This window comes from Caretta caretta, chromosome 4 (assembly GCF_965140235.1).
Source record: "Caretta caretta isolate rCarCar2 chromosome 4, rCarCar1.hap1, whole genome shotgun sequence".
Lineage (NCBI taxonomy): Eukaryota > Metazoa > Chordata > Testudines > Cheloniidae > Caretta > Caretta caretta.
In genome coordinates, this window is record NC_134209.1 from 131,340,918 (window position 1) to 131,360,152 (window position 19,235).

Here is a 19,235-nt window from a genome sequence, read left to right on the forward strand (position 1 = left end):
TAACAAAACTAACAGGTAATTTGGACCAGATTTTGCATTGTTCCTGCTTGCATACTGGAGGTTTGATACAGATGAAAGTCTGTTTGGACATTCAGCAGCCTGCCCTATCAATATTTGGGCAAAATGCCCAAGAGCCAATTATGACATTTGAAATTGCTCCTTTTATTTTATACAAACTTTTTGTTTAATATATTTTCTTCCTCAGCTAGAAGATCAAATGTAATTAAATATTAATATTTATTATGTTTGCTGAGCCCTGATTTAAACCTGTTTAACAGTTGTTGTGTTCGACCTCTGAGTCACATCCGTGGTGCTCACACGTGCTTTTGAGGTCCTTTGGGATAAAGGGTGTTCTATAAATAAATATATTATTTCCACTCTCTGGACACTTTTAACAAATCTCCGGTGCCTTTTTGGCATTTCAAACTTCCAGTTGGTCATTAGCAAATAACATTTTTAAAACCCCAAACATTATGAGACAGGCAGGATTGGATCTATTTAATTGGCTTCTTTCTTTATTAGGGAGCTGGTTACAATGGATGGATTAATGGACGTCAAACTGCTCAGAACCTTGATCTTAACAGAAATTTCCCTGACTTGACATCTGAAGTTTACAACAGAGCCGGGCTCCGATGGGCACGCCTAGACCACATCCCCATTCCACAGTCCTATTGGGAGGGTAAGGTATGAATTACAGACCTTTTATCAAATATTTTGTATAAAGGCTCAGATAATTATGAATATTTTAAAAAATCAGTACGAAGTTATCCTTGATGCTTGTTTGAGCTTAATATTATTATTCTTATAAGGAGGACTAGTTGGATGTGCATAGGATTTGTATGATAAGTCATGGGCTGGTCTTGGAAGAAAAGGCAAAAGTCTCAAATGACTAGCAAACAAAAATGTCACAAATAACAGGTTTCTGTATTTAATTAAACTATACGCTATTGTACAACAGAAACAATTTGATTTTTAGAAGGGCTGAGCACCCACAACTCATATTGACTTGATTATTAATTAATTATTATTATTAAATGTATTATTTGTATTGCGGTAGGGTCTATCAGCCCCAGTCATCGCTCGGTGCTGAACAGACAGAACACCAAGCTGGTCCCTGCCCCATGGAGCTCACAGTGACTTCATTGGGAGTTACGTATCCTCAGCATTTCTTGAAAATGACCAAGTTGACATTTTAACAAACAGCTCAAGTAACTGAAGCTGTTATCTCAATGCCTACTCATTTCCCGCCCCCCCACCCCCCAGCAGTACTGGAAGGTGGGTGGGAGAAAGCAGCTGTTACCTCTCCTCCCCGGTACTGGGAGCAGCAAAAGGAACACTGGGCCTGAAGTTAATCATCAGCAACTTAAGTAAGTCATGTGCTTGCATAGCAATAGTGTGATATTCAGGAGTGTTTTAGCTCCTAGCCCCAGTCACAGGACAGGTGTACCAAAGGCTATACCCCTGTCATGGGGCAGGGAGCGGTTTCCCTCAGCTCCAGTGGCTGCAGTTGCAATTCATCTCCCTACAAACAGAGGAAACACAGAATCCATCACCTACTGTAAGTGTGAGGCAAAACACTAGCCCTGAGTTTGAGAGCTCCTGCTCTCTCTTCAATTCCCCATGCAACCCTGGTTTTTGTTTGGGTGGGTTTTCAGTGAAATTGGTTCAGTTGTTTGCCAGCATGCAATCCCAAATGTTCAAAGTCCTAGAAAGGATGGATGATTCAGAAATTACGATGCTGGCAGGGGACTCTGGGGAGTCCCTGCTTCTCCACAAACCTTCACCATGGGCAAGTCATTTAGTCTCTTTGAGCCTCACTTCCCCATCTGTACAATGCGGATAATAGCACTGCCCTACCTCACAGGGGTGTTGTGAGAATCAATACATTACAGAGTGTGTGTTGCTCAGATACTACCATAATGGGGGCCATAGAAACCCACACCTTCAGTGACAGCTGAGAGAAATGTGCTGGCTATGTGCTGATCCTGCAAGGTATGCCATGTAGATGGAGCCCTGAGCCCAGCTGACTTCTCTCGATGCTCTGCATAGGCATAGAAGCCCTCTGTGTGGAGCAGCTGGTAGGATCAGGGCCTTGATGATTTTCAGCTTTCAAATGAACTAATAAAGAGAGATGGTGGATGGCAAATAGGGGGCTTGTGAAACACAGCACACTGCAAGCCTCAGAGCACAGACTGAGGGAGCCTCAGAAGAGAAGAAATGGCCTTCATAGAACTAGATAAAATTTCTTTGATGAATAGTTTATTACCATCCTCCTCCCAAACAAAAGGCAATTTCAGATAGACTGAAACTGTTCATGAATTAGGGTCAAACATGGCAAATAGTGAAATGTCTGAGTTTTCATTTAGAACTGATGTTTTGTTTAGAAATGTAGCTAGATTTAACTTAAAATAATAAAATAAAATAAAAAAATAATAACAACTAACAATAAATCTCTAAAAACCAAAAAGGCAGAAAAACACCCAAAAATAAAACAGACCATTTCATTCAACTTGAAATTAAATTTGCATCTTTGTGTTTTGGTGAGAAACTGAAAAACTGGTGTTTTGGGGTGACCCGAAATTACTTTTTTCCCTCAGAGATTTGTAACTGAACCAAAACAATCAATTATTCGCTCAGCTCCAGCATTAGAGCATTTGAAGCAGAGTTGGAGGCCTAGTAAAGAGGTTCCAAGAGACAAATAGGAGAGGTCCCAAGAGATAATATACGAGGGGGAGAGAAAGAGAGAGAGAGAGATTCCAAACAAAGCAGAACTCTGCTGCCCTGAGAGCAGGGCACCCTTTTTTTCTGTTAATCCCAATAGTGCACAGTCATTGACATTATTTACATTTAAAATCGTGCATTGTTATTGCATTGAGTAATGTCTCTGAAGGACTGAGAAGGGCCTGGGAAGTGGTCTTTGGCCCTGACCATGCAAATAACTCCATGTGGGCAGACCCTGCATCCAGCACAGAGCCTTGTTATTTTGAATGGGGCTCCAAGCAGGTGCAGAGGGGGTCTGCCTATACAGAGCCCTTGGCAGGATCAAAGCCTTGGTGAGCTAACTGCTGGTGCCATTTGGCTAGGGAACTCTGCATTGGACTCTGTCGCCTCCAGAGCTGTGTGCTGTATAATAGGTCATACGTGTGTCAAACACACTTGGGGAAAGGCAGGGAAGAATTGTCACCAGTTTTGCCCAGGCCTATTTGGAAGATTTTCCGCTGCTGTACTATTGTACTGGGCTGCATGCCTCTGCATTAACATTAGATTGGAAGCCTTCCAAGGCAGGGACCAGGACATCTTTCCTGCCTTGTCTACACTTCCAGGAGCTGCAGAACTGAAGTCTCAGCCCAGGAAGAGAGGGGACAAAGAGAGATTTATGCTCATATTCTGCGCTGCTCCGAAGACTGATGCAGCCAACAGCATAAGCTGCAGCAGCTCCTGGCCACTCTGACTTAGCCCAGCCCAGGCTGCCTATGGACTGAGGCCCAGCCCAGAATTCCTCTAACACTATTCACTGCATAATGTTTACATTCTTGCCCCTAGTCTTTTCCCAGTTGCCCTCTGCCATGTGTGTGGCATGCTCCTTAAACATGACTTTATGGTGGGGAGTAGTGTAGGGCCACTTACAGAGTGCCCTGCACTCGTCAGATTCTCCCCCGGACTCCTGTTGTGCCTTTACAGCCCCATATGCCATCACAGTAGCCTACAGAAGCCTGGGTGGGTGACAGAATTTGTCCCTAGGATTTTTGTACCAAATTTCCCACTGTTGCTACCACAAGTTCTGCTCCCCTAGTGACAGAGAATGTGAGCGCTCCAGTGCAGAAAAGGCATAAGCAGCCACTGGCATTTTAACCCCTCTGTTGTCTCAACCTGCCCTTAACAGAAACAAAACACACAAAATTACAGCGGGGTTTCAACATACCAGAGGCTACAACCATTCTACTGCAGGCCTTTCACTGCATTTTACAGGGGAATTAGCCATGAAGGAAGTGACTATTTAACACACCACAAACACACAGAGAACTTGTTCCCTCCGTAACAAGCAGCTCAACAACATACAAAGTACCTTCCGATGTGTATTGTGTAGAGAGAGAATGAGAGAACCTGTTATCCTGTGACCTTGAAGACACACCAAAAACTTCCCTGACAACTACAGTTTCATTTAGCTAAGAGACGAAACTGCATGAATCTTCTCTCTGTCCAGAGTTAACCTACTCCTACAGCAGAGGAAAGTGATCAGGAACAGTCAGCATGGATTCACCAAGGGAAGGTCATGCCTGACTAATTCAATCGCCTTCTATGATGAGATTACTGGTTCTGTGGATGAAGGGAAAGCAGTGGATGTATTGTTTCTTGACTTTAGCAAAGCTTTTGACACGGTCTCCCACAGTATTCTTGTCAGCAAGTTAAAGAAGTATGGGCTGGATGAATGCACTATAAGGTGGGTAGCAAGTTGGCTAGATTGTCAGGCTCAACGGGTAGTGATCAATGGCTCCATGTCTAGTTGGCAGCCGGTGTCAAGTGGAGTGCCCCAGGGGTTGGTCCTGGGGCCGGTTTTGTTCAATATCTTCATAAATGATCTGGAGGATGGTGTGGATTGCACTCTCAGCAAATTTGCGGATGATACTAAACTGGGAGGAGTGGTAGATACGCTGGAGGGCAGGGATAGGATACAGAGGGACCTAGACAAATTGGAGGATTGGGCCAAAAGAAATCTGATGAGGTTCAATAAGGATAAGTGCAGGGTCCTGCACTTAGGACGGAAGAACCCAATGCACAGCTACAGACTAGGGACCGAATGGCTTGGCAGCAGTTCTGCGGAAAAGGACCTAGGGGTGACAGTGGACGAGAAGCTGGATATGAGTCAGCAGTGTGCCCTTGTTGCCAAGAAGGCCAATGGCATTTTGGGATGTATAAGTAGGGGTATAGCGAGCAGATCGAGGGACGTGATCGTCCCCCTCTATTCGACATTGGTGAGGCCTCATCTGGAGTACTGTGTCCAGTTTTGGGCCCCACACTACAAGAAGGATGTGGATAAATTGGAGAGAGTCCAGCGAAGGGCAACAAAAATGATTAGGGGTCTGGAACACATGAGTTATGAGGAGAGGCTGAGGGAACTGGGATTGTTTAGTCTGCAGAAGAGAAGAATGAGGGGGGATTTGATAGCTGCTTTCAACTACCTGAGAGGTGGTTCCAGAGAGGATGGTTCTAGACTATTCTCAGTGGTAGAAGAGGACAGGACAAGGAGTAATGGTCTCAAGTTGTAGTGGGGGAGGTTTAGGTTGGATATTAGGAAAAACTTTTTCACTAGGAGGGTAGTGTAACACTGGAATGCGTTACCTAGGGAGGTGGTAGAATCTCCTTCCTTAAAAGTTTTTAAGGTCAGGCTTGACAAAGCCCTGGCTGGGATGATTTAATTGGGGATTGGTCCTGCTTTGAGCAGGGGGTTGGACTAGATGACCTCCTGAGGTCCCTTCCAACCCTGATATTCTATGATTCTATGATTCTAAGAGCCATATGAGTTGTTGATGTAATGAGCATCAATTTTGCTAGGGATATGAACCATTTACCTTCGTGAGGGGACGCTATTATGGAACTCAGCTTTGTGCATGTAAAAGCATTAGTATGTCTGCTTCAAAGCCAGCCTTTCAACTGTCATTTACTTAATAGTATTTATTATCCAGCTTATTAAAGTAATTATGCAGGTATTCCAAAGCACCACATGGAGACCGGAAAATTGAAAGCAAGCTCTTTGCCAGTCACATAAACTCAGAAAAACCCCTTACCTTCCCATAATCCTTGCCCTCACAACAAGCTTTGTTCTCTGTTATTACCAATTATTGTAATAAATGGTCAGAGTTTAAATTGAGAAACATTATCAGAGATTAAATAAATTAAATTGCCTTGATTCATACAGGATTTGGAGGCTTATAGTGGAGGCTGGCAGAAACTGTAGGAAATCTAGTCCAGTTGTTTCTAAAAGAAAAAAAAGAAATAATCTTTACAGACCATGGAGACAGTGGTTAAATACGATATAACTGACAGAAATGGGAATCAGGTTTAAAAAGGGTAATGGCCATTCACTATTTATAGCCAAATTATCTAGTTCCCTTCTAATTGTATCTTAAATTGCGCTTGCAAAATGGATAATTTAAGAATGATTGTCTGTGACTGAAAGGCAAAGGACTTTTGGTGAGTTAATAAACCACATTAAAGAAATAATCTATGAATAGTCAAAGGGTAGAGTCTGATACTATTGATGGAGCTGAACCAGAAGGATGTAGGTTTAAAAATATAGTTTCTTTAAAGCTAAATTGCTATATGGGTTGCAAAACCTAATTGTTTTCCACAAAATTTGCAGCAATAAAATAATAATGGTGTAAAGTTGTCCTGCAGTAACCCAAGAGGTTGAATACCAACCTCAGGGCAGGCAACGGGGCACAAACCCCAAAATAGGTGTGCTTTTTGTACTTAGATTTCACTAAACCAATTATCAAGTGGAAAGTTATGAAGCACTGTAACAGCCTAACCATGGAGTCACAGACAGTACCCTTGGATACTCCAATCTGTCTTGCCACACAGGCGAGCCTACCTTTGTGATAAATGGTCCCTTACACCAAGGATCACAGCAGTATTCAGGTTACTGTCTGTCCCAAAGGCCCAGTCACTTACCCCAGGTCAGTTGCTCTTTAGATCTCACAACAAAGACAATGCTTGTAGCCAATCCTATAATAAACTATCTAAAGATTTATTAACAGGGAAAAGGAAATAGAGTTCTTTATAAGATGAAAGCAGGAAAACACACACACGAGTCACAGTTTTACATTTGAAAAGGTAATAGAGGTTTCTATAATAAACAAGCTGTATATGTCCTATAGGGCTAACCCATGCTAAGCAGCTGGGGATCCCTTGCTTATGCTTAGAAGCTGTACGCCCGCAGAGTCCAGGAGACATAGAGGTACAGTTCCTTCTTGTTAGGGTTTTTTTATTCTCTTTCCCCCATGTGCTCTAAGCTGTGAACTCAGATGATGGGTGGAATCAACTTGCATAACTCTTCTTCGTGGGCATGGAGCGAGAAAGCGGAGAAACAAAGTCTTTTGTTCTCTTCAGTGTCCCACAGTAGTCGTTGTGGTGTTGATGGGCCTTCCTTGTTGACCAGGATGTAACAGCTTTGGAGGTCAGCACTTCACACTAGTTAATGTCTCTCTCCTGTCTAGTGATTTAGAATGTCACAGAAGTTTACATTCCAAATGCTTAAATATTACCTTACAATATAGGATACAGGTGCTGTAAGTGAGATTAATGCACACAGCAACACACCAGCAATCAAGAAAGTCTTAATACTAAACACAATCTTGTAATTTTAATACCTATTTTAATAATATTAACACAGAGGTGAGCCAGACTGATTCCAGCTAGGTATTTGTTCATATTCGGTTAAGACATGGGGACCGTGGCATGGGCTGGCATCTGGTCTGCCAGCATCACAAACAGGCTCACTGTCTTGCGGAGTATGTAGGTATCTAACAAGGAAGTAGGCGAGAGAGAGAGACATGGAAAGAGATTGAGTTTGGAAGTTCTCTGAATAGGACATTCTGGGCTTGTCCCAGAAAATATTGATTAACAGTTAAATAAAAGACTTTTACTGAAATCTGAGAGTACCTATTTCCTCAGGAATAGGACAGGGTCTGTGTTGGTGCCTATTCACTGCTGCAGAGAGGAGCAAAGGAGCAGACAGTTTTGTGTGCTGAAACCAGAGAAGAGGAATTGAGCCCCCTCTGCAGCAGGCTTCCCTGTTACTCAACAGCCTTCAGCAGAGCTCTTGTGTGGGCACTGACAGAATGGAGAAGCATAGGAATTGCCACAGCATGGTCCATTGGCCATCCAGCTGATCCCAAGAGGAAACCCATGACAGCATCAGTGCTTCTCCAGGCTGTATTAAATTGTCTGCAGTTTCTGCTTCTGAGAAGGGATGGAGTTAAAGGGAGCCAAGGCTTGGGAAGGAGGCCCAGGAATCAGCCCAGAAGGGTCTGATTTTTCTTACTAATTCCATGGCATCCATGGAGTCAGGTCTCAGATTCCCTGTGGAAAGCCCACTCTCACTGCAAACCCATAAGGGAGCCTTCCTCTGAGACTCCCCGAGTTCATTCTCACAAAACTTCCTGAGGCAATTTTCTCTCCCCCACCTTTGGTATGTGTGTACCTGTGTGTGCCTGAAAGACTTCTCTAGTGTCCTTTACCCATGGGGCTCAACTCCCCAGGGCTTTTCAAATGGTCTCCCTTCTTCTGAGCCGTAAGTAAAATACTCTCATGCTCTTGAACATATGGGGGAATTGCCGTATTAACAAACTTGACAATGGTTAGGCAGCCAGTGTGCCTGACATGCTGACAAATATTGTCTCATTGTTCCTTTGTATTCCCCAGTCTGACTGTCTCCACCTGTTATCTCTTGTCTTATTGTAAATTCTTTGGGGCAGGGATCATCTTTTTGCCTAACACAATTTTATCTTAGTCCATTACTGGGGATCCTTTGTGCTACAGCAATGCTACAAATGAATTATTATAATGATAACTTCCTGATAAAGGACCTCTTTGCTTCCTTTTTCATGGGAATCAGTAGCATTGGGTTCACTTTAAAACCCTGAGTCAATTGTGGGGGAAGGAAGGGGATGATATTTTCCATCCTGTCTCCCACTCCTAGCATGTCTTTCTCTCTGGGCTCACCTGTAATACTATAGTTTTTAGTGATACTGGCATGCAAATGTATGCAAAGGTACTAATGGCTTTTTGTGTATTGGAAACTGGAGCATAGCTAATAACCAGGATGTAGAACTTCAGTTATCTCAAATGATGATAAACCACAGAAGAATTTGCCATGCCAGGTCCTGTAACTCATGTTCCTAAATGCTAACAATACTTCACTTCCCTACTCCTTTTCCTGTTTACACAGGGTTGGAGGTGCCCACAATTCTTCACTACTCCTTCTGGTCCTTAACACAGATTCATAGGTCTTGGAGTTCCAGTCCTTTTCTCTTCAAACTTCTCTTGACAGTGTCTTCCCATCATATCATCAGTCTTCCACGCCCTTTCTTGCTGTCCTCTTCCTCCCAGGCTTTCTTTGCTGGTCATTCTGATCACATGTCCATCCAACCTCAAAAGTGTGCTCTCCAGCCTCTCTATCATTAAGAGTTCCAAGTTCATCTTCCCCTTTATATCTTCCATGAGCACTCTGTCTGTCCTATACTCGCCTGCCATTCTCCTTTCTATTAGCTGTATCTTCTTTTCTTCCATCACTGTAACACCCATTTCCAAACCATAGATCAGACAGGAACCAACTTAATTTTTTTCTTTTAGTTTTTTACTTAATTGCCAGCCCCACAAATACTTCTACCAGCTAAATGCTAACAACAATGAAGTAAAAATAATGTGTGATTCTTGGAGTGTTGTTATTCTGACCACCAATATCCCTCCCCCAATTCTTACCACATAGCCACCTGTCCCACAGTGTCCAGGGCCTATAAAATCTTCACTAATAAATTTTTACACCGTGCCTTACAAAAAATACACCCTGACTGTTTTGATACATGTGCACTACAATGTGAGCATTCAGACAGACTTCTCACTGCAGCTGCCTAGAGCCAGCACTGTAGCTTTTGTTACCCTTAGACCCAGATTTTTAAAGGTATTCAGGTGTTGCGGCACTCAGCATTGCAGTGCAGATTTAGGAGCTTAAATTTCATTTTCAAACGGGATTTATGCTGTTAGGAACCAAAATCCCATTGGAAGTTGATGGGATTTAGGCACCAAGGTGCTTAAATCACTCTTGAAAACAGCTACTAAATCACTTAGGTGTTGCAACACTGAGCATCCCAACCCCTAAATATCTTTTTCGATTTTGGCTTTAGTGACTTTTCTTAGTGTTTTCAAGCCAGCTGACAGCCAGATGTTGGAGGGATCTAACTGATGACAATTCATCCAGTATTTTCATCTGAGCCTGGCATCTTGACATACCGCAAGTGCAACCTGGCAAACTACTGACACAAAATAAATGAAGCCCCACTTTCTGCCAATGGCTACATGCTCTGCGGAAGAGCCCTAATCAAAAACTGGCATCAATATAAAGGACCATTCATATGGATCCTGTGAAACGGTTGCCCTGGCTTTATCACCAGAAAAGGTGTTTTCAGGTTGTTCTGCACTGGTTAGTGTGTGTATGCATACTGCCCTCTTGTAAATGAAATGGCAGCCCTGCTAAACAAATATGTTATAAGCACCCATACCAATGGCTAGTCTACAATGGATATAAAGCCTAATGCTGCTTCAGCTGCCTTCCTCAGTTACCCAGCACTTACTACACATTAAGTGGAGTAACAGTATTCCACAGTGGTGTCTACGCCACCTGGATAAGAATGCCACTTGCTTTTACTGAACTGCCAACGCATTTCCTGCAATATTTACAGGGGGGCACTCGGGAAGTCACTCATGCAAGTGACCAGCTGACCAAGGGATGGTCATCCTCTAACCTTCACTATTTTCTGATAGCTGATGGTATTTAAGCATGAGGTGACAGAGGGCTTTAGCAGCCCTGCATAGATCCATGCACGGCTGGGCCCAAAGTAAGACCCTCCTTTGCTTTATACCTCGTGTAGTCTTTGACATTTGTGCAAACACACTGCTGTTCTCATTTGGTAGCATTTTACAGCCACTTTGCACTAACATTGCACAGCTGTCAATGACCCCACAAGGGTGCAAATGGAAGGAGAATCCCTCCCTAAAACTAACAACTCTCTGACAGCTGTATTTCGAGGCTTACCCTAACTGGCCACCAGGTGTCACTGTTGCATTTAAGGAGTAGCTAATTATAATGTAGCCCTGAATGAAATTATTCCTCAGTAACTACTGAGGCCAGATAAGTCCCTCAAGAGAAACTGTTTACTTCATAGCATGAAATGGCAACATGAAGAATCCTATGGCTTAGATTCAACACACTGAACTCTTTTGCAAGCAACGCCTGGCTATACCAGTGCATAACATGGATATGGAGACGCTTCTCCGTCTATTGTCAGATGTACAGATCAGAGGATCTTTAAGGTTAAGATTTTGTCACGGTTATTTTTAGGAAAAGTCACGGACAAGTCACGGGCAATAAACAAAAATTCACAGGAATCCGTGACCTGTCTGTGACTTTTCCTAAAAATAACCAGGACGGAGGGCTGGCAGGGAAGGAATTACAGCTGGAGCCCCAGGGAGCGGGGACTGACAGCCCAAGCCTCACTGCCATGGGGGAAGGGGAGATACAGCACCAGCCCAAGCCACAGGGCATGGGCGAACAGAACCAGCCTCTGCTGAAGCCGAAGGGCAGGGGCGCACAGCCCCGGTTCCAGCCCCGGCTCCAGTCCTGGCGACAGCCACTGACAGATAAAACCAAAGAAGTAACAGATGTCCGGAAAAGTCATGGAATCTGTGACTTCAGTGACTAAATCACATCCTTAATTATCTTACAAGAGTCAATGTAAAGTTGTTTTCTACTTTGTCTTTCAACAAGTGGTGAACACTAGGATTTTGCAGTTGAGTTCCAGCTTGTCCAGGGAAAATTTTGAAAGCAACATGTTACATTTTCATTAAAATGTGACCACTATTATGGCTCTTAATCTTGTTTCAATCTGAATTTTAGTTCAAATCACATCTTATTATTATTTATTTGTATTAGTATAGCGCCTAGGAACCCCAGTCCTCCCTTGTGCTAGTTACTGTATAAACACAGAACAAAAATATAGGCCATAGCAGTCTTTTCTCCATGTTGTGATGCTTTTTCCAAAAATGGCAATTGCCTCTGGGGTCTGGGTGGCTAGGAATTGTGAGTCTGACTTTCCATTTTGTTATAACAATTTTTCTGGTCCTGGATTTTGGGGTCCAAACTCCATGCTTGTTACATGGGACAAACAACCACCACCCCGTCCCCTAATGGGACATCTGGGGAATCACACACAGTTTTCTTCCCCACCACACTCCTATCTGCAGGTGTTTCTATGAGAAGGGTCATGCTGGCCCCAAATTATTTTAAGTGAATCCATTCTAAACAGAATGTTAATTCAAGTGATTTTTCTTTCTACTCTTCAGGTAGCACCGGAGACAAAAGCAGTTATGAAGTGGATGAGGGCTATCCCATTTGTATTGTCTGCCAGTCTCCATGGAGGTGAATTAGTTGTTACCTATCCCTATGACTTCTCAAGGCATCCACTAGAAGAGAAAATGTTCTCCCCTACACCTGATGAGAAGGTAATACTTCTGTCAGATGGCTACATAAATGAGTACAACTCCAGATATGGAACTACTTGGAACCAATCCTTTTAACTCGGAGCTGATGTGGATTTTTTGAATGCCAGACTTGCAACAATATCTCTAAATATGACATGAAAGGGTGAATGTAATTCTGCAGTCATTACACTCTAGGGGTGGGAATTGCAAAAGCGCTTGGGGCTTGTCTAACGTCACTCTCAGGCCTGGTTACACTTCAAATTTAGGTAAACCTATTCACATTGCCCAGGTATGAAAAATTCATTCCCCTGAGTGCCAGAGTGAAGGCGACCTAACACCTGGTCTAGATGTCGTTTGACTGATGGAAGAATTCTTCCATTGACCTAGCTACTGCTGCTTGGGGAGGTGGATTACCTACACTGAAGGAAAAACCCCTTCCATCAATATAGGAAGTGTCTACATTATGGCGCTACAGCACCAGAGCTGCCGCTGTAGCTGTAGGAGCCATAGTGTAAACATGGCCCCGGTGAAATCAGTGCGAGTTTGAACATTGGCTTCTAAGGGACCAGCGTTGTGCTGATGCTGAGTGCTGGTCACTTAGAATATCAGGGTTGGAAGGGACCTCAGGAGGTCATCTAGTCCAACCCCCTGCTCAAAGCAGGACCAATCCTATTGTCAGACTCAGAGGGAGTAAAGAATAAGACTTGGAAAGTTAAACTATTGACAAATCTACTCATAGGAAAGTTTATTTCCTGTAGCCAAACCAATAAATGTAACATTTCAGTGACAACACATGAGGGCCTGACTGTCCACTTTCCGGCACCTTCTAGAGTCATTTACATATATACAGTTCTGATTTGGTAGCATTTTGCACCCGCTTTGCATTAGTGTAAATAACTCCACCAGGTGTAGGGGAACAGAGAATCTGCCCCTTAATATTTAAGGAGTTAAGGGTCCAATCTAACTCCCACTGGCTTCACAAGGAACAGGTTCTGAACATACAGTTCTTATCTTCATTTAAACCGAAGAAAATAAATGATGCCAGAAGGGGGCAATATTGTAATAGTTATTCCAGGTTAAGACGAAATAGTGAATATTTGTCTTTCCGGGCTCTGATTTGGAGTATTCTTCATTTTGGGAACTTTCAATATGCTGCACAATTTTCAGCCCTCTTCTCTACTTCTTTTTGATTTCCTAAAACTAGTCCTTGACACAAGTAATGAGAAGTTTGAGCTTTTGTGACATGTCAGAAATCCCTGGCGGTCTTAAAAAACACCACTTTCTTTAGCAAACAAATGCTGCAGAGAAATAAATAAATCACTTTTCTTAGTGTGTGATGTACAAACCCTTGTGTTGAGGAGTGCAGAACTGGGTTGATTCCTTATGCAGGCTGGGCACCAGAGATCTGCAGTTAGGAAACTGGTATTAAGTGTCTTGTTGTGAGCTGCATAAAGTCTGCTGTTTGGATACTCAGTGATATACTTAGCAGGAAAAAAAAGGAGTACTTGTGGCACCTTAGAGACTAACCAATTTATTTGAGCATGAGCTTTCGTGAGCTACAGCTCACTTGCTCAAATAAATTGGTTAGTCTCTAAGGTGCCACAAGTACTCCTTTTCTTTTTGCGAATACAGACTGTTACTGTCTGAAACCTGTCATACTTAGCAGGGGAAGCCACACAAAGTAGGGACGCTGAACAGTGAGAAGCACATAGCATGTCACAAATAGATTTACTGAATGGTAATGCAAACTACAGTACGTTATGAAGAAGAGGGGGAAATCCATTCTTTATCTGGTAAGGAGCAGATGGTTTACAGCTAGTGAACTTAGAGAAAAAGCCAAAAAAATCCCCTATGTTAAATCACTGATCTGTGATAAAGGTTCCTAACTTAGCACACAGCTGCATGTTCTGTGAATTGCTTTCAATCAAGGGTGAGCACAGTTAGCCTCAGAAAAGTCACTGGAGAACAGAAAAGAGCTGAGGTTTTAGTGACTGGAATTGTAAAATCACCACTCAGATGTTTAGTGCTCTGCCTTGTTTTCTTTGTCAGTGAGGGACTGCTCTGTGGAGTAAGGTACCATTACACGTGAACAATGATGTCACAGCTCTTTAACAATGCTCAGGTGCTGAATGCCTTCTGCATTGGAACTGTTTTTTTCAACTTCCAGTGACATCATGGGCCTCTGAGGATACTGTATGTCTACACAGCAGCTAGACACCTATGGCTGGTCTGTGCCAGCCGACTCAGGCTCGGGCTGGGGGGCTGTTTCACTGCTGTGTAGATGTCTGGGCTCGAGCTTCAGAGTAACAGCCGTGTTAGTCTGTATTTGCAAAAAGAAAAGGAGTACTTGTGGCACCTTAGAGACTAACCAATTTATTTGAGCATAAGCTTTCGTGAGCTACAGCTCACTTCATCGGATGCATACTGTGGAAAGTGTAGAAGATCTTTTTATACACACAAAGCATGAAAAAATACCTCCCCCCACCCCACTCTCCTGCTGGTAATAGCTTACCTAAAGTGATCACTCTCCTTACAATGTGTATGATAATCAAGTTGGGCCATTTCCAGCACAAATCCAGGTTTTCTCCCCCCCCCCCCCCCCCACACACAAACCCACTCTCCTGTTGGTAATAGCTTATCTAAAGTGACCACTCTCCTTACAATGTGTATGATAATCAAGGTGGGCCATTTCCAGCACAAATCCAGGGTTTAACAAGAACGTCTGAGGGGGTGGGGGGGGGTAGGAAAAAACAAGAGGAAATAGGTTACCTTGCATAATGACTTAGCCACTCCCAGTCTCTATTCAAGCCTAAGTTAATTGAATCCAATTTGCAAATGAATTCCAATTCAGCAGTCTCTCGCTGGAGTCTGGATTTGAAGTTTTTTTGTTGTAATATCGCAACTTTCATGTCAGTAATCGCGTGACCAGAGAGATTGAAGTGTTCTCCGACTGGTTTATGAATGTTATAATTCTTGACATCTGATTTGTGTCCATTTACTCTTTTACGTAGAGATTGTCCAGTTTGACCAATGTACATGGCAGAGGGGTTTTTCCTTGCTGTGCAGAGGAGCAGCATCAGGTCCCTATTGACCAATACTTGATGTAGTGAAATATTTCAAACCCCACCCCCTCCAAAAAAAAAATAAACAGTTGCCTGTGACTTTATGTTTGTGAGCTTCCTTCTCCTCACATACCAGCTCTCCAGCTATGGGACTCCACAGACTGCTCTGGAGATATTCCTGACTCACACTTGGATGGTGGAGAGGAGAATCAGGCCCCCTGAATCTTACAGTAATCATTGTGCCCTTTCTCTGTGAGGGACTGTGCACCTGGAGCCTCATTTAAATCTGGGGCACCAAAGCAGTGTTTCCTCTCAAACTGACTTTAAAAAATTATTTTAATTGGAGGGAGATCAACGTGTACTCTCCTCCCCGCCCCCCTCTTTTAACCTTATAACTTTTCCAGTGCTTGTAGCAATGGTGGGTCTAGCAATGTTAGCAGTATCCCTGTAAATGTTAGAGTTATAAAACCACACCTGTTAAGTGACCTGCATTTAACTAATCTCATCTGCAGCTGCTGTTGTCTGGGGACCTGCGGCCTGAAATATTGTTGCTCTGTTTTAGCTGCTGTTCTGTTAGCTGTAACCTCTGTTCTGACTGCTGACCCAGTGGAATTCACCTGGGAAAGGAGGAAGAGGGCAAATTTGCATCCTTGGTTGCAGCAAAAAGTAAAGCACCACAGCACTGCTGAAGCTAACCTTGAAGGCTCAGGTTCTCCAGCCTGCTGAGTTGTTTTTGGGCTGAGTCGATGTGTCAAAGTGTACTTAAAACAGACTTAAATAGCCAGTGATACTCCCACCTATGTCAATATATTTTCTCTGGTGGCATTCTGGCCCCTATGTTACCCCTTCCTGGTTCCACTGGTGTTGGGGATGTGGGACACTACTGTATCTGGTTTATCCCTAGCGGCCAGATTAGCTCTTTACTCCTGAGGGCATTCTGCGCCCAATATTTTAAAATTCTGCAAAATTCTTCAAATCTTATTTGTCAAATAAATGTGGAGGCTCCAGCATGGCAGTGGGGAGCACAGGCCACTGGCTACACAGAGCGGGGAGATCACTGTGCAGCTCCCACCCCGGGACACAGACTCAGCAGTGAGGCTGCACTCAACCCGGACACAGCGCAAGGACCGGGTCTCCCCCAGAAACACCCCAGGGGCCTGCCCCTCCATGCTAGGTGCAGCGGGTGTGGGCAGGCAGGCTCAGCAAGGCAGGATCCAGGTGTGGAGGGGCTTAGCGTGGGGGGATCCAGGTGTGGGTTGAGAGGGTTCTGTGTGGGGCAATCTGGGTGCAGGGGAGATCTGGAGGCACAGGGGCTTGTTGGGGGGGTTCTGGGTGCAATGGTAATGGAACTCTGCAGGGGGGTCCAGGTGAAGGTGGTTGGGACTCAGCAGGAGGGAGTCTGGATGTGGGGGGGATAGAACTCAGTGCAGTGGTGTCTAGGTGTGAGGGGCTCAGTGGGGGGTCCAGATACTGGGGGAGTGGGGCTCAGTTGGGTGGGGATCCAAGTGGATTTGGTTGGGGCTGGTGGGGTGGGGATCCAGGTGGCTTGTCGGGGTGGTCCAGCTGCAGGGGGAGAGGGGCTCATTGGGGGGTTCTCATTGGGAGTGTGTGAGGGGGCTGAGACTTGGTGGGAGGGTCTGGGTATGAGGGGGTCAGGATGGACAGGGGTGGGTGGATGGGGGACCAGCTCCCCGCACATAGATCTCTCCCCCTGCAGTTGAGGAGCGACAGGTGCAGGAAGCGGGGCATTGGGGGAAAGTTTGCAGAGCTTCCTGCAACTGGGGGGGAAAATCTGGAGGTGGGTCTGACCTGGCCCCAGATGCCATGCAGGGGAAGAGGAAGTCCCATCCTCCCCAGTCCAGCCGGGACTAGCAGCTGAGCCCGGCGCAGGGTGGGAGCCACCAACAAGGCAGCCACCAGCCAGGCAGTGTAAACAACCCCTTGGGCACTTCTAAAAAATGTACCCCAAATCTCTCATTGACATCAGTAGGAGCAGGATTGAGCCCATAACTCCCTTAGTAGAAGTTAGTAGGATCAGGATTGGATCCCAAACTATCCACAAATATTGTTTGTAAATGTATTTAATTATTGGCTATTTTATTCCAACAGAGCCTTGAACTATGAAGGAGATTTAACTATCTGGGAAGGTGCATAGAGTGGCAACAAATCACAGTTAAGCTTGAGGGAAACTCAAAAACATTTTGTCTGAGATGTTGAAATGGGGGTAGTTTTCCATCTCCTCTGACTCAGAAACAATGAGATGGACTTCAAATTTTACATGAATACTCATTTGTCTTCATTCAACAATTAGCTAGCTTGTCCCTTGGCCAACACTGATACACGGTTAGCAGAAATACTAACAAACAACAAACCAAAACCCTTCGCTCACTCAGTTTGGCCCCAATGAGGTATCGAGGGTGAGATTTTCAGAAATGTTCAGTGTTCACTTGACTCTGCTTCTATTGGAGGCAGTGGTAAAACTCTCTTTTCAATGGGTGAAGACAGCTGAGAGCTTTTGAAAATCCCACTCTGACCCTTGTGGACAATGATATTATTCTGAATACATTAAAAGTCCTTGTCTGGACCTCTAAGGTCCCACATTTTTCCAGAGGTGATCTCTCACTTCAGTCCCCTGCTTGGCTTTCTGTTTGCCAGTGATTGGAATGTTCTTGGGTTTTTGTCCCAAGCAATGACCTCTGAGATGTTAAACCAGGACAATTACTTTCTTCTGCCCTAGTCACTGTGAAACCCAATTCCTTTTAGTGTTTTAGTGGACATAAGAACATAAGAATGGTCACACTGGGTCAGACCAAAGGTCCATCTAGCCCACTATTCTATTTTCCAGCAGTGGCCAATGCCAGGTGCTTCAGAGAGAATGTACAGAACAGGTAATCATCAAGTGAGCCATCCCCTGTCGCCCATTTCCTGCCTCTGACAAACAGAGACTAGGGACAGGCTTCTGAAGCTTGTATTTCCCCTGATTTGCCTGCTGTCCCCATTGTTCATTTAATTAAGGACAAGGATCCCTATATTCACAAAGGGACTTTAAGCATTGTAACACCTGACTCCAAGGCACTCTGCCACCCAGTGGAATTCTCAGACTTGCATTAGGTGGTCAGAGGACACCTAATGGATTGATCCCCACAGGCAAGGCAGGCAAAAGAACCCCTAGCTTGAGACTCCTAATGGAATGCAGCTTGTGCTAGGGATCCCAGCAGCTCATTAGCTGTGGGGTGACAGCAGGACTTTGCACATGTCTACTGGCAGGAACCTTCAGATTTAGGCTGTACCTGAGAATTCATTTTGAAAATGTCAGTGGTGCCTAAATGTTAGACTTAGGCACCTAAAGAGTCAGTTAGGCACCTAAGTACCTTTGTGAATCAAGCCTCAAGTTCTCACCCACAGGGCCAATCGACTCCCCCTCACTTAGCATGAAAGGTCACAGAAAACGTCCCCTGTAAGCTGCAGGCTAACCTCTTCTTTCCTTGCTGCAGCCTGTCCTCTTCTTGCAGTCTCCCTCCAAGCTGCAGACTGGCTCTTGACTCAGAAGTCACATGTACTCCTAGACTTGCTGTCTCCACTTCTTAATCATGAAAAGAAAAGGAGTACTTGTGGCACCTTAGAGACTAACCAATTTATTTGAGCATGAGCTTTCGTGAGCTACAGCTCACTTCATCTGATGAAGTGAGCTGTAGCTCACGAAAGCTCATGCTCAAATAAATTGGTTAGTCTCTAAGGTGCCACAAGTACTCCTTTTCTTTTTGCGAATACAGACTAACACGGCTGTTCCTCTGAAACCTGTTCTTAATCATGATGGCACATATGCTCTTTCTGGGCCTATAGCATTGGCTGAGTTCCCTCAGGCAGACTCTTTACCATCAGAATCTTCTACCTGGTCACATGCACTGCTAAGTG

At 44.3% G+C, this 19,235-nt stretch overlaps 1 protein-coding gene across 1 annotated transcript in view; it reads left to right on the plus strand.

Moving 5' to 3' along the window:
* CPZ (carboxypeptidase Z) overlaps window positions 1-19,235 on the plus strand; it is a 66,841-nt gene that overhangs the window by 38,359 nt on the left and 9,247 nt on the right. Inside the window, exons 6-7 of the mRNA XM_048848995.2 lie at window positions 523-684; window positions 12,121-12,279. Of these exons, the coding sequence (XP_048704952.1) occupies window positions 523-684; window positions 12,121-12,279 (321 nt within the window). The remainder of the gene's footprint in view (window positions 1-522; window positions 685-12,120; window positions 12,280-19,235) is intronic.